Source organism: Labrus mixtus, chromosome 13 (genome assembly GCF_963584025.1).
Source record: "Labrus mixtus chromosome 13, fLabMix1.1, whole genome shotgun sequence".
NCBI classification, from domain to species: domain Eukaryota; kingdom Metazoa; phylum Chordata; class Actinopteri; order Labriformes; family Labridae; genus Labrus; species Labrus mixtus.
The window spans coordinates 10341220-10356403 of NC_083624.1; the positions used below are offsets into that span (position 1 = coordinate 10341220).

The following is a 15184-nucleotide window of genomic DNA, read 5'->3' on the forward strand; positions in this document are numbered from 1 at the left end:
GAGGGGCAGAACATGCAGCAAAACTCACAGAGATCTGCACAGAAGAAGGGAAAGTTTACATGTGAGGGGGAAATAAGTGAAGTACTTAAAGGACTTGTTTTTGACTAGTTGTGATCTACCCTCCAATGAGGTCTGAAAAGCCTAAACACCTTGATGAAGCTGTATTTAAAAAAAACCCGATGAAAATTAATGTTTAGCGGCTGAAGATGCTTCAAAAGTCATGAAACCTTGCACACTACAACCCCTTCAACTCTGCTCAATGATTAATAGATCCCATTCAACGTTACTGTAAAAAAAAAAAGGCTGTCTGGCCGCTTTGCTGCGTCACTAATGACTCTTTCCTATGCCCACTTTTAGGCAGAAGGAAAGGATGAATATCTTTTTTTTTTGAGAGTGAACTTTCTGAAACATGATGTAAGACAGAGAAAGGAGGATGAAGGGAAGCAGGGGAGTAGAGAGGAAGGAGCAGGGGATGAGAGGAGGATGTAGGGGCACTGGGGGAGTGATGACAGGCTGAGTGTTTAACATGTGGCCGCGGTGTTTGGGGGAGTGACATGTGTGTTCAAGAGCAGCTCGACTCCCACCAAGTGAGCACAAAGTCCATCAGCATTTTGCAGCTGTGTGTTTCCACGTGGGTGTGTTCAGTGCATACGGCATTTTTCCCAAGTATGCAAATCTTGATCTGCATAATTACAGACATACGAGCAGGATTAGTCATGGAGGAAACATTCGGTTATCGGTCTGTCACTTGGTCGATACTTTGTTTTGGCTGAACGTCTCAAAAAATATTTGGACGCATAACCATGAAATGGAGTAAAGACACATGCTGCTCAGAAGATGTGACTCGCAGTAACTGCTCGTTCTGGCCAACAATGACAACAACGAAGAGGCTTTAAACTAAACCTAAAGGAATGAACCAGTGGTGTTTCTAGAGTCTGTTGGGGTCCTATAGGCAGACATTTATTTGGGGTCCCTCCAACCAGTGTTCATCACCGTTATGGCTGCCAGTGACCCGACGCTTACTCCTCTTCCTCTTTTTTTCTGTTAGTTTTTTCTCTCTCATAAACAGAGAATTCCTCTTCATTTTCCTTTGTTGACTTCATTGACAAACATTGGTTTTCACAGCAATCATGAATGCGACGGTTAGCAGTGCAACGAGAACTAGTGCCATGTAAATATTACTGGAAGAAGCCTGAGTGACGTCAGCTATCTGTTCCTGCAGGGGGGTCTGGAGTCTCATCGACAGCAGCCGCCATGCTGGAAATGCTGTCTCAGCTTTTTACAGCATAAATGAACATGTTTAAAGCCTGATACAAAATAACAAAATTGTTCTGATTAGTTATTGTCACCACTGGCACACACTGTACAGGGGTGATTTTTTTTTTTTTTAAACGGTTCTGGTTTGATTTTATGAATGATACATGTTGTACATAGTTAGGCTTGTAGCTGACCTGATTGACAGGTGGGTGCGATGTAACGGTTTGTCAGGAGGCTTAAAACCCGCCTCAGCTCCAGCTCTCAGCCTGTCGTTAGGTTGACTGAAAGTTAGGCTGAGGCAGCATTTCCAGCATGGCGGCTGCTGCTGATGAGCCTCTGGAGCCCCCTGCAGGAAAAGACGTCTGACGTCATGCCAGGTCAGGAGAATATCCGCAGCAGTCCTCCTGAAATGATCTAGATATTTTTCAGGAATTTCAGATGTTAAAACATCTAAAGTGATATTCCACCGTTCTCCAGATTAATCTGATCTGACTGAGGAACTTTTTTAAACAATAGTTCTCGTAGGTCGTGAAACAGGGGACGGTATAAGATAAAATGTATTTCATTCCCTGCTTCATTCTAGTCTAATTCATCTTCATAGGCTCATGAGTTGAACATGTTTTAAGTTGAAAGAGTAAAGGGAGTTTAAAACAACCTGAGGGTTTGAATCTATCCACACTTTATTTCTTTAAAACGTCCTCATGATATAATTGCTTTATATAAATAAACGTTCTGCCTGTGCTTTAAGGGGTCATCTTTGTAGAACCTCCTCTTCCTCTCTTGGCAGGAGTTTGATGTGACCCCTCCTACAGCTTGTTCCCCCGTGCCAGCCCTTCAGAGGAAATCCAAGGAGCTGCATTAATATCATAACAGTTCCATAATGACTTTAAAATCCACATTACTTGTAATGCACGCCGACTCTGGAGAAGTCACGTGTCATTTCAAGACATTTCCCTTCACATAGTCCAGATGAGTCTTTGCTTTGATAGTCTGCTCGGTGCTCACCCCGACTCTCCCACACTCTCCCACCCATGCACTTCAGCTGAAATGAGATCTGCCTAATGGTCTGGAATACCCCTGTTAGGGCTGATCATCACTCCAGTTTTCCTCACAAATGTGTAGTTCTGATGAAACCACAGGCCGGTGTGATGTGACGGGAGAGCTGGAGAGGAGAATGGCAGCGGAGTGCAAATATCGGGGTTGCCATGGCGGCAGCAGTGTACGAAGATTTGATTGAGAAGCAAGACAACTAGAAAGGGAGATCGTGTGTGTGTGTGTGTGTGTGTGTTTTTCAAGGCAGACTTTGAGTGACCTTCCTACCACAGAGGATGTGGGAGTGAAGGGGAAAGACAGTCCTCTTATTTTCATGTTGTGACGCTTTAAAAACCGCCTTTCCATCAGATAAACGAGAGCGATAACAAACAGGAGAAAAAGCACAGCTTCCATATCAGATACGCCCTTCTCATCGTGAGAAATCTCGAGAATGATCTTTTCCAATTGTCAAGTACGTGTACAACATCCTGAATCTGTGCCGTTTAATAAATATGCCAGGCAGCAGCTAAAAACCATTTCCTCCTTTTGGGCTTCTCCAATTCATGCATGTCTCCCCTTCTGGTTGCAGAAACCAGGCTGAATCCAGTGGAATCATTCTGGTTGCTTTGAAGCTGAAATAGCCACGGGCTGAACCAAACTGACCCGATCCTGCTCACTGTGACGCCGCAATATGTCTGTGAATCCTGTACCTTGAAGAAACAGCCTCTGCTCACATTTTCCACAGCAAATATTTACAACGAGTGATTGATACATTTCACTTTTAAAAGACAACTGGAGGTGACTTCTTTCTGTCAGTCACTACTCTTTTTTGCGGCGAACGCGACGGCGCCCCTCTCAAAACTTGCCTCAATGATTCCAACAGCTGCCTCTCCGGCTCTCCATAGGAAGTGAATAGAAAGCGTTGAGACTCTATCCGTCGCCGGAAAACAAGGGAACTGTATAGTAAGAGTTATGCATAATTGGGGGCGTGGCCTCTTTGAGTGACAAGTGGGAACTGCTAGGTGTAATTCAGTCACTGAACTTTTAGTGTTGGTGCCTTCTGGATTCAGACGTGTAAATATTATTCAAATGTTCGGTCCTTTTGAGTTGTTTATTGTACCATTCCAGTGGTCATGTTTCGGAATTCGCACGGCTATATGTGTCCTTGCTCACCGTACCTGGCTTGTCAGCTCTTTTAGTGTTTGTCATACATTGATTTATTTTTGGCCGCCTGTGCATTGGTCCATAGAAACCAGTTTGTGCAGTTAATCTACAGATCCCTCTCCCTTCACAGATGAAGCATTAGGTTAGCTGCCTTCCCCCCAGCTCTCCTGGCTTCCTAACTCTCACATATCAACAACTCCAGTCCACCAAAAGTAAATCTCATTCTTTGTGGAAGGCGATGTGTAAACAGCCAATTCACCAGCTTATGAATTAGCCATGGTTTGTGTTTGCTCACCTTTTGCTCCACTTCTTCTCCACCATTATTCCAATACAATGATTTTTGGCTCCAAAAAAAAAAAAACAACAACAACATGACGACAGCCAAAACGCTGAGTGTGAGGGTTCAGAAGGAAGCAGACGGACGTCACAGTGGCCAGCCCGTTATTTACTGAGTCTTTGGGTTATAAACTGCTGACGTCACAGTTCCCGCGTTAAGTGTGAAGTTGCTGATTTTGACACCGGGTTGAGTGTGAGGGCATGGTTAGCAAAGAATGCTCTTAAAAACCAGAGCTAATGTGACACTCATAACAATGCAGGAGTTGGCCGTTAGCAAAGGTAAACACCCATTCTCAGGTTTTATCTTTGCATGCAGTTAGAGGCACTTTTGTATTTTTCTATCTCTGTAAAACTCGACCCCTCATTTTCTTCCCCTCTCTCTCATCTATTTTTTCCTCTCTTTGCGCTCTCTTGGGCGGCTGCAGGGCTTTTGGCTTTCTGTCATCGTCTGAAAGAGCATCAGGTTCCACTCTTTGGCAAGCTAGCAAAACGCAGGGGCATGGAGAGAGTCCAAACACACACACACACGCACACATTTTTATGCACAAAGATTCAGAACTCAACATGAATATACAGTGTGATACAACCCAAACAAACACACCTGAATATCACACAAAGCATGCCTCTGCTATTCCCTTTCTGCAACACCAATCTCCTTACTCCTTCAGGAAATAGCTGAGGGCACAGGAAACCCACAGCTAAACACGAGTTCTCACGGTGTATTAACCAAAAGACGAGCACTTTATAGTACCACATCCAGAGGCGATGCCAAGACCACGCCGCGGCCTGCCAAGTGCAGGAGGTCGGAACCAGAGTTCAAAAGGTCTCCTGGGAAAGATAAGTGTACACCCCAACCAAGTCTGCTCGAAAACGAAACGAGGACAGCCTTCTGATGTGCTATATGTCTTTAAAAGCAAAACTTCAGCAGAGGCAGTATATCCGAGCAAGGTACAAATACGAGTTATAGTAAAAAGGGGGGAATGTGGTCGGCCTTCTACATAACCAAAATCATGTGTGTGGTTTTATGAAGTTAGAAAGCCCATAATGATGGAGTATTAAATGATTGTAGCGCCATGAGGTTTAAAGGGAGAGGGGGGGAGGGGGGCACATATAAAAAGCCAGCTTTCTCCCATGAACTCCGCTGGCACCCAGAAAATTTGCTTGTATTTCGCAAACTCACAACCCGACCTACTACACCCACCCCTCCTTTCCTCCATTGTCACTGCGTCTGCCTAAAATAACTTGTGTTCCTAAAGGAGGCTCGTTTTCTGCTGTCTTTTCAAATACTACACTGTTGTTCTGCTGGCACCGGGGAAAACATGGAGGTTAAGGAGGTCACACTCTGGGCTGACAGGAGCCACTGCCATGTTTAGATGCTGCAAGAGCCGCGATGCGTGACCGCGGGAGCGTCTGTGGACACTCAGCCTTAATGAGGTGGTCCAGCAGTCTGCATGTGACAATACCTTATTGTGCTTTTTTATAGAATGTATGTGTAAGCAGATTATAACAGGATACTATTCGGAATTAATAGTACCATCTGTCATCTTCTGCTTTTATTAGGTATGTGACACTGAGTTTGAGGTCAAGTGACCTGGTTTCTCATACAAGCACACAGAACACTCTTGGATTATTTCTCACTGGATAAGAATATAATTAAAACTGTGTTAATCTGTACATTTTCTTAAAGGCAGAATATGCAACATTCTGGATATTGAGTACACCCTGTGTAAATATATTGTGGAGTAAAGAAAGTGAACTCCCTCTGCGTTTATTGTTTCCAGGTCCGTGTTCACATGGGTGGGACGGCACTTCCTTTAACTTGTTTATGCTTTACTTAGAGGCTAAAACTTGCTTCATACAAAGCTGCAACCTCCGGTGTTATAAAATGAAGCCAATGCGGAAAGTGCAAAAAACTGCAGTTCCTTGAGTGTCCACTTGAGGCTGGCTCCAAAAGATCCGAAAGTCCCATACACACCCCATATTAAAATGTCTGTTTTGACAGCAGAAATGAACATGTTAACAGCCTGGTACAAACATCGATTTGGTGATAAAAGTGAATGCCTTTATGGACACACTGTACAAATCAAAGAAAACCTAAAGTTTAACTTTTTTTTGGGTTAATGTACAACATGTTTTCTTGTTTACAGCAAGTTAAAGGCACAGGATGTAGATTCCGCCACCAGGGGGCTCTCAATCAAAACAAAAACAAAAGATGACGTTGAGGCCGGCGGGGAATCATGGGAGTTGGGATGTTGGGATGGGATGTTTTTACAGCAGCACATACAGCAATAGAACGGCAGCTTTCAGCAGCAGCTCGCGCTTCCTTATGTAGCGCATATAACATCCGGTGTTTCCGTGGTAACGAGAAACATGTCGTGTCTTTCATGGTGGCTCTGTCTTAGGTGTACCTGGGTTCATTAGTAGTCCACAGACTTGTCATTGTGAACAGACCGGTATGGACTCAAGCGCTGTTGCAACTTTTCACCTGAAAAACAACAACCCATTGGTTAAATTTTGCCACCAGACTATCGTTAGTCATAGATCAAGTTCCTCATTACAACAATGAAATGGGAAAGTTTTTTACAAGTTATTCGACTCTGTAGTTAATCATGGCCATAGAAAAAGACGTAAACCCCCCTGAAACAAAGGACTGATAGTTCAACTAATGTCATTCATAAAACTGTGGTTTAAGAACAGCGTCATCGTCAGCGTCATTCTCAAGAATCAAGGTGTGAGGAAATAACATCAACCAGCTCATAGAGGACGGTTTGTCAATGACAGACACACACACACACACACATACACACACACACACACACTGCTATGACTCCCTGTGACGCTGTCATTTCTTCACTTTCTGTAATAATGGAAACAGGTGGTGTCCTTTCATCTGTTTTTTTTGTCAAATTATAAATCACCTTGTGGGCACCGGAATCGTAGTGGTTGGTGCGCACGCCCCGTGTACAGAGGCTGTGGTACTCCATGTGGGCAACCCGGGTTCGAGTCCGACCTGTGGCTCTTTTCCCGCATGTCATTCCCCACTCTCTCTCTCTCCCTTTCTGATTTCTGACTCTATCTCTAAAAAAAAGGCATACAAATTTAAAATAGCCTTAAACTAAAGTTCGCAGGCTGAGAGGAAGGGGCTCATTCTTCTCCTTCATCTAATCGATGTTTATGATTTTTTTTTATTTTTATATAATATATTTATTCTGTTTAAATGAGTAATTTAATTTTTTTCTTAAACACTTGATTCAGTCTTGTTTCACTCCAGGTGATTCGAGGTGATGCTGATTATTACAGAGCCCCTCCCTGATTGGTCCAAGAAAGCAGGTAACAGGATAGAAAAGGTGTGGGAACCCAGTGGTCAAGCTAAATGTGGCTAGCTGTTAGCTTGTACATCCATCACGGCAAACATTTTGGTCCAACTCCTGTCCTCGTCAGTTGGACTGCGGTTCTGAATTTATGACGGCAATCTAACTTTATGCTTTAGAGGGGTTTATAGTCATGATCAAACACAGGATCAGAGTGGATTTAGAACAAGAAACTTCACACACATGTTTTGAGGAGCTCTGAGACTTATTTACACTGGTTGAAAATGAGGAGCATATGTCACCTTTAAATATTGCATGCAGGGTTTAAAGTACCTTTAAACCTACAAGTCAGCTGCAGCAGCAATGAGTATCTGAGATCTTCTCTGTCAGACTCTCATATGTTGGTACAGTCATGGGGTTTCCAGGGGCCTTACTAATGTGGGCAGATACAGCTCACTGAGATGTTATGTGGTCCACAACATGTAAACTTTTAAGTTTCATCAACAACAACAAGCCACAGAATAATGTTATAAAGAGAGGTACATTAGAAGCACAAGAAGAGTCCCCCAATGTAAACTGACCGTTTAAAAACTCTTTTGTTCCCACTTAAGGCTGTATGGGTTGTGCAATGGCGTCATGGTAATTTTACATTTCCTCACCTTTTTTTTTTTCTTTTCTCTTACTTACGTTGTGTTTTATGCAGATCTTTTTCAATATGAGTGATGTGCAATACATGTTGTGTTTTTTGGTTTGCACTGGTATATTCTTTTCTCTTTACACAGGAATTTTTATGTTTTATTTGCATTGATTGAGTCAACTGTAGAGGCAGATGAACGTGTGCAGCACTTTAGTCTGAGACAAATTTCCCCTAAGGACACAAGAAAGTGTTTCATATAATAAGAAGTGAGGATTTTTGCAAGAACTTGGCTCATTATTTCCTGGCTCTTTGCCCAATATCAGACCAGTTGCTGCTTGCTGACCACGCTGGAGGCCTGCCCAGACCTCTGATTCCAGTTTAAAAACACATTACGATAGAACGTGATTAATGCATGAATAAGTCTTTATGCGTACTTTACACTTGATATTTGGAAATATATTCCAGTGAAACGATCGAGCATGTAAGTCATACCGGTCGTGGCAGAGACTGCGGTCAAAACCACAAAACCACACCAACATGATCCACGTTCATTCATTCATCAGAATAAAGTGTCCGATATGTGTAAAGACTGCAGGACAGGACATGAAGCAACACTGACTCTTGAACTCTACTGAAGCAAGATACAGACATTAAGTTGTTCGAGGAGTTATTGATGCTTACTGTTATAAAATAAGACAAATATGATAAATTATGGGACAAATTAGCAGTAAACACATGTAAGAGGTATATTAGATGCAGTGGTGGTTCAGGAGTCTGTTGGGGTCCGAGGCAAAAATGATTTGGGGCCAGTGTCCCGACGCTCTTCCTCTTTCTTTTTTCACTCGCAGACAGAAAAGTCCTCTTCATTTTCCTTCATTGATGCACATTGATGCACTTTGGTTTCCACAGAAGTAATACATGAGATGCTTAGCAGGGCAACGAGAGTGAGTGCTGTCAGATGGGTGCCATTAGGGAGGTTTCCTACTGTCAATGCAAAATTTGCACAATTTGAGCTACTGCTATGGTTTGAAGGTTGTCAGCTCTTGGGCGCCCTCTAACTGGTCTCTGGCCCCGAGCTGCCTGTTGATGACAAGCACGGCTTAACAAAAGCAATGCACACCATTTTTCACCGCTAGCGTAGCATATTTTGTGAGAAGACTTCCAGATAACTGTGAGGCTGACAATGAAACAACATCAGACGTCAAAAATGTGTCAGTTTTCTGGTTGTAGTATCACTTCCTCTTTAAAAGGGGGCTTGTTAGCTTTTTCAGTTTGTTGTCCCACTGAAGTCTCTATTCTGCACTTTTTGTTTGAGATAGATTCTACAAAATATTAGAATTAGAATCTGACATTGTGTCTAGTGTATGTCGACATATCGGGGCGGCAGCAGCAGCTCAGTGTGTAGGGACTTGGGGTTCGGGAACAAGAGGGGCCACAGGTTCAAGTTAAGATGTGGACGAAGTCTGGAAATTGGTCTGGTACCTGGAGAGGTGCCAGTTCACTTCCTGGGCTCTGTCGCTGTGAGCGAGGCACTGAAACCCCCAACTGCTCGCGCGCTCTTTCATGTGCAGCCCCCCTCACTCTGACATCTCTCCATCAGTGCATGTCCATAGGATCCTGTTTTTGCGTGTGTGTGTGTGTGTGTTTCAACTCGTGTGTGTGTAGCATGTCTCAATAACAGAGTGTTAAAGGATTAATAAAGGATATCTTATAGCCTATGTGTATGAAGGGTGCAGGGTCAAGCGTGGAGGGGCTTGACAATATTTTCAGCTGCCAAGGAGTGCCTGGCAGAAAAAGTTTGTGCCCACTGGTTTAACCTTTGAAATGACCAAAAGTTGACACCACGTGTATAGAGTGATTGTTTAAGGTAACATACTGCACTAATCATTACTTTATAAGGTGAACTTAAAGCTTTATTTAAATGTAAAATGAATCTTATTTTTAAGAGAATTAAAGTCATTTTGAAGTTTTACACATGTGAATTTAAACTCTGCTCCAAAATGATTTATTTTATGTAAGTTTTCTTGGAAGTTGACTTTTGAAGTTTATTAAATCATCAACAATATATGTTTAGAATCAGTTAAGAGTTCTCATACTTTTCTCAGCTGCATCCCTGTCTGACTGCAGCCTCTGTGCAGTGTGTGTGTGTGTGTGCGTGTGTGTGTGTGTGTGTGTGTGTGTGTCTGTGTGTCTGTGTGTGTGTGTGTGTGAGAGAGAGAGAGAGAGAGAGAGAGAGAGAGAGAGAGAGAGAGAGAGAGAGAGTTTGTGTGTGTCACAGGGGGTGTGGACGCGGAGAAGAAGGGGTGGATCACGTGTCAGTGTGTTTCGCTATAGAGCTCGTGGAGCCATAAAGAGCTCGCTGTACCTGTCGTGCGCTCACAGGTCGATCCGGTTCAAGTAGGTCTTCTTTCCCGTCCTCTTCTTTCGTTTCTTCCTCGTCTGCCGGCGCAAAAACCGGAGGATCCTTCTGATTGGCTGCAGCGGAGAACGCGCTCCTTCAGCCCACCCACAAGCTCATAATCGGGACCTTTACAGTTTCAGTCGGTTTCCTTCCTCGCACTGAGTCTGTCTGGGACCTGGCCCCGGGGCTGAACGCACACACACACACACACACACACATACACACACACACACAAACAGAGCACAGCGCATCATGGCAGCTACTCACAGCGAGTACAGAGGCTACCTGCGGAACACCGTCGACATGGAGGCCGCGCAGCACCGCTTCCACCCGGTGCAGAGCTCGGAGCCCACGTACCGACCCCTCCTGTTCGGGACCCTCGCTGTTATGGGATTGCTTCAGGTGGCTTCCAGCGTGGCGATCTTATTGCACCTGACAGGTTATCTACAAGAGGTAGGCTCAGTGACACAGTGTGCTTCATTTGACACACTCTGCAAATGTCATGACTGCGCGTATGAGGGATTACTCAAGCTCATGGTTCTTCTGTGCGTAAATATTTATCTCCAAGTGCAGCCAAATGGTCTCAAAGCGAGTTGAGATAGTGCAGCGACGTTTGCGCAATCTTACAATGCCATAAACTGCCAGACAAGTTTCGCCGCTCTGTATATAAAAGTTGGCGGCTCTCTTTGAAGTGCAGGAGGTTGGATTCTTACTTCGGAAGCGACAAAGCCTGAACAGCGAGCCAGTTCTGCAGATTTGTGCGCCAAGATTTCCTGCTCTCTTGGCATGTCTTTGAAGGCGCTGCGCTTTGGCGGCAGGCAGTTAAAACACGTCTTCAAGTCGCTGTAAAAGCGCACACAGTTACTGATCGCAATCTCGCTAAACCCCGATGATGTTTTCCAATGAGAACAGATTTCGGCAGAGATTTTTTTTTTTTCTCCAGGAGCTGCAGCCTTTAATTCAAATCATCCGTTTCGCAGAGATAACATCTCCGAGGCCCCTCTGCAAATCCTCCGTGTGTCAGTCGTGCAAAAATGTTCTGTTTGCAAAATACAGATGTTTTCACTTGAGAGCTCCTGGCTGCAGTTATCTTTGTGCGTGTTTACATGCTTTCCAGGGTTGTATTTCTAATTTATACTTTGTCAGGAGCTGTCAACTTTAGAGCAGAGACAGAGCTGGTTCCACATCATGGATGTTCTGACATGTTGCAAAGTCAGAGAAAACAAATCAAAACGTCTCTTCGTGGTCCATTTATTTTCTTGTCAGGTTTACTCTCTTGAACGCTGAGTGTTTGGGATCTTGTAGAATAACATTTACATTCTGCCACAGCTGTTTTTGTTACTCCACGGTGGTTCTGGAGTTGAATAATTGTCGTGTTTGAACAAGCCAAGAGAGCAGACCGCATCCCGGCTTTGTCAGGATGCTCCGAGGTCACCTGGGGAGCATCCGTCTCTCTCCCCCTCGCTCTGTCTTTCTGTCTCTGTGTTTGTGTGTTAAATTTCTCTGGCTTGTTTTTGGCATAAACACATTGCAGTGTGGTAGTAGCTTGTTATGTTACTGGATCGGAGCCAGAGGAGGGGGAAAAAGGGAGGTGGGAGAAGAAGGAAAAACCCCGGAGAGAGGGACGAAAAAGAGGGACAAAATGTTTCGTGTCTGAAATCTTTTTTGTGCTTTAAAGCTTGGGACGGGTGTGATGGCGTGATGAGAGGGATGCAGGGTGCTCGGAGCCTTCCTCTGTAGCATGAGATGCTCTCCGGTCTGTCAGACTTAGAGCAGAGTTTAAACAGCCTTTTTTTAAAAGAAGTTGACAGCTGCATATGGTAGCACTTTTTAGTGTGAGTCAGTCAGTAGTTGAGAGTGGATCAGAGTTTGGCAGCAGACCATCATCTGCCCTCAACACCTGTAAGAACTTCCTGGAGATGAGACGGAGAGCTGGAATCTGCACAGCGCCGTGCTGCAGAGGAATGTGCTGATCGGGTAGTGATTTAAAAAAAAAAAAAAAAAACACTGCTCTGACTCAAACACGAGGAGGAGGAGGAGGAAATGCATGTTTTTGTAATGTTGTGTATCTTGGTGCATCAAGCTGTGTTCCTACATGAAAGCTTTGCACAAAAACATCCAAAAATAGCCTTTCAAGTGTTCTCAAGAAAATATGCATCGAAAAGAATGAGAAAGGAATCCAAAGCTGAAACATTTTCATTCAAGTGTCTGTAAACTAACCTGACCCTTGCTTTGAACTGGGCGTGGCTTTGCCGGGGATTTTTTTAAACCTTATTATTCCACAATCTTCTCAAAGGAAAAACCACACCTCTACAGTATTTACGAAATGCACGGCTAAATCAGTTTAGTATGTTTTCTGATGGTCATGGAGGTTTATTAGCAGAGATTTTGGCCGCTGCTGGATGAGACTCTAAATTCCCACATCACACATGCATGTGAACTATTTGAAGCCGTGTTTGCAGAGGCTTTCGGAGATGGCAGCTCTGCAAACGAGAACACATGTTGTGACCCTAGCTCACGTTTGAATCTCGCCTGCTGCAGAGGAATGCAGAGTGACATGTGGAAAATAACTCAGCCTCCCCACTCCCACACGCAAACACACAAGCTGAATCTGTGCTCGTCTTCCTGTGAGTTAGTTTTCCTCCCACTCTCACCTGTCGGAGGAGGAAACATACGGTGCTCATAACTCTGACCTCTCTGACCTGTGCCCCTGTGTTTGTGTCTGCAGGTAGATCTGTCCACAGCGCCGCATCGACCCATAGAGGTGAGTTTGACCCTTAGGTTTGACCCCGGGTTAACCTCAGCTGCACAACACCCCCTCTGTAACAGGAGCACAGTCCACTTACAGAAAGCATTTCAGCAGCTTGCTTCCTGCTACAGCTGCTTTTCTCACTGATGTTTCAGAAGGTCCGGGGTTTTTGCTCAGTCTGCACAGATTGTAGCGCTCTGATGTTTTATGTTATTAGTTCTGTGATAAGTATAGATCAGATCTTACTCTTCTGCTTGCATGAATAGCTAAACTCTCACCATTCTCTTCCTGGATGCATATGAGTAATCCTAAAACTCTATGCTATGTATTATGCCTAAAATACCATAATATATTAGCGAGGATCTTTCAATACAGAATATCTCAGGGTAGCGAGATATTGTGTCCAGTCCTACTGTCCTTGTGAATAGGCCTGAGTCCTTTGCATTTACAGAAGAGCAGTTTCTTCCTTCTCCAGCCTCACTCTCTGTTACTTTAAACTTTCAAACAACATTCAAACTGGGCCCCTCCTCCTGGGCTCATCGTCCCCAGAAGCTCACACTCACTGCAGGACGTTTACTGCTCGTGCCTACACGTCAAGCTACCGCAAGCCAGCACAAGCTAACCGCCGGTGTTTGTCACCTGCCTGTCCAACAGGAAGCGGACCAACTCCACGTCCACGGGTAAAAGCCAACACAAGGTTCACCCTCGTTTTAGAACGAGCTTTATCCGCTTGGTGTTTCTCCTCACTGCGATTATATTTTCTCTTCTTTGCTGCTACGTCCTCGTCCGTCATATTCAGCGGTTTGAATGGCGTCCAGTCGCTGAATTGTATCCACGCCTAAACTCACCTGCTGCGCTGTCATTGGCTGGAGGAAACACACCAGCTCCGTCCAGAAACGTCCCGAGTCAACCAGAAGAAACCAGAACTGTAAAATCCAGTGACAATTTAATGATGAGCAGTTGAATACAGACGGCCTCACCTGTGTCACTACATGATGTCAATGCAGTACTAAAGGGTATCGTAACCTTTGTGTCATGGCACCAATCATATTGTTACAATACACTGCCTTTATATACACATCTATGGTATTAATCTAATTAAGACTCTTCTCCTCTGTCGCCCCCTGGTGGTGGAATGAAATACCAAACTCCATTTGATCTGGAGTCCCTTTGCACCTTTAAGAAAAAGCTAAAGACCCATCTCTTTATGAACACCTACGACCTTCGTGATGACGATGATTTTGATAATGAAGATATTTTCGGATGGTTTTGATGCTGATTAGAACTCTCAAGAGAAGCTGTCGTTGTTGTGCTCTTTGCCTCTGGTCACTTCCTGTCAGCACCTCTGGTCACTTCCTGTCAGCACCTGTGTGTCCGATCGGACTTAAAGCTGTTCCTTTGCACCTCCTCTCTAGATCCTCGCCTGTGTTGTTCTCACTCTCTGATGTACGTCGCTTTGGATAAAAGCGTCTGCTAAATGAATTGTAGAATTGTAAAAGCTAATCTCCTACTTCATAAAAAAAAAAAACTCGGCTCTCGTCAAGGTGGACTGCAACCCTTCTAAACTAAAATAAATGTCCACTTTTTTAAAAATTTGCTCTATTCTGTAACATGGTCAAGGTCAAATGACAAGGTCAAATGAAGTTAGCCAACTAAATGTCTCTGATCCCCTTCAGAACACCTTAAAAGCGTTCCGAAGCCTACCAGGTGTTTCCCTCCTGTCACTGAGAGATGGGAATACACCGCAGAGATGTTTTTTTTAAAAGAGAAGAGTTAAAGCGGGACAAAATGAAATACGATTTTGAATCTGCGTCTCTGCACTGACATTAGTCATGATTTCCCCACGGGTGTGTTTCAGCACATACCACAGCTTCTGTTCAGCTAAACAATGAGCTCCAGGTGGTCACAAGGGCTGATGAGAGGTCAGACCACAGCGGGAAAACACCTCTCTGCTCTTTGATACACAAAAATGAGTTATCATGCTGCATTTTCCACGAGTTTGCCCCGTTTCTCACCGACACGGTGCACGGAGCAGTTCGCTGCGTCCCCCATCTGTGAGTCACTCTCTGGCGTCAGTGGTCGCAGAGTTCCTCCGATAATCAGCGGTAGTATGAGGGAGTTGTAAAGTAAGAATTCTTAATTGCTGAAGTCATATTTTTCTCTTAATCCCCGTTTGGAAGTTGCCGCCCCGTTTTTGGCACCGGTTTCTGCCGAGCAGAGGCGAAGTCCACGGAGGAAATCCAAAAGCAAAGAATCAAAACGCTGCTCTGCCTCTCTGCTGTTTGCTTTCCCATTAT

General features: G+C 44.3%; 2 protein-coding genes across 4 annotated transcripts in view; both read left to right on the forward strand.

Annotated features, from left to right (window-relative positions):
- Positions 1-15184, forward strand: part of akap11 (A kinase (PRKA) anchor protein 11) — a 202206-nt gene that overhangs the window by 31414 nt on the left and 155608 nt on the right. The window lies entirely within an intron of this gene.
- Positions 10079-15184, forward strand: part of tnfsf11 (TNF superfamily member 11) — a 12755-nt gene continuing 7649 nt past the window's right edge. For both annotated transcript variants that reach the window (XM_061053659.1, XM_061053660.1), the window contains exons 1-2: positions 10079-10591; positions 12867-12902. In XM_061053659.1, the coding sequence (XP_060909642.1) occupies positions 10391-10591; positions 12867-12902 (237 nt within the window). In that variant the 5' untranslated portion in view covers positions 10079-10390. The remainder of the gene's footprint in view (positions 10592-12866; positions 12903-15184) is intronic.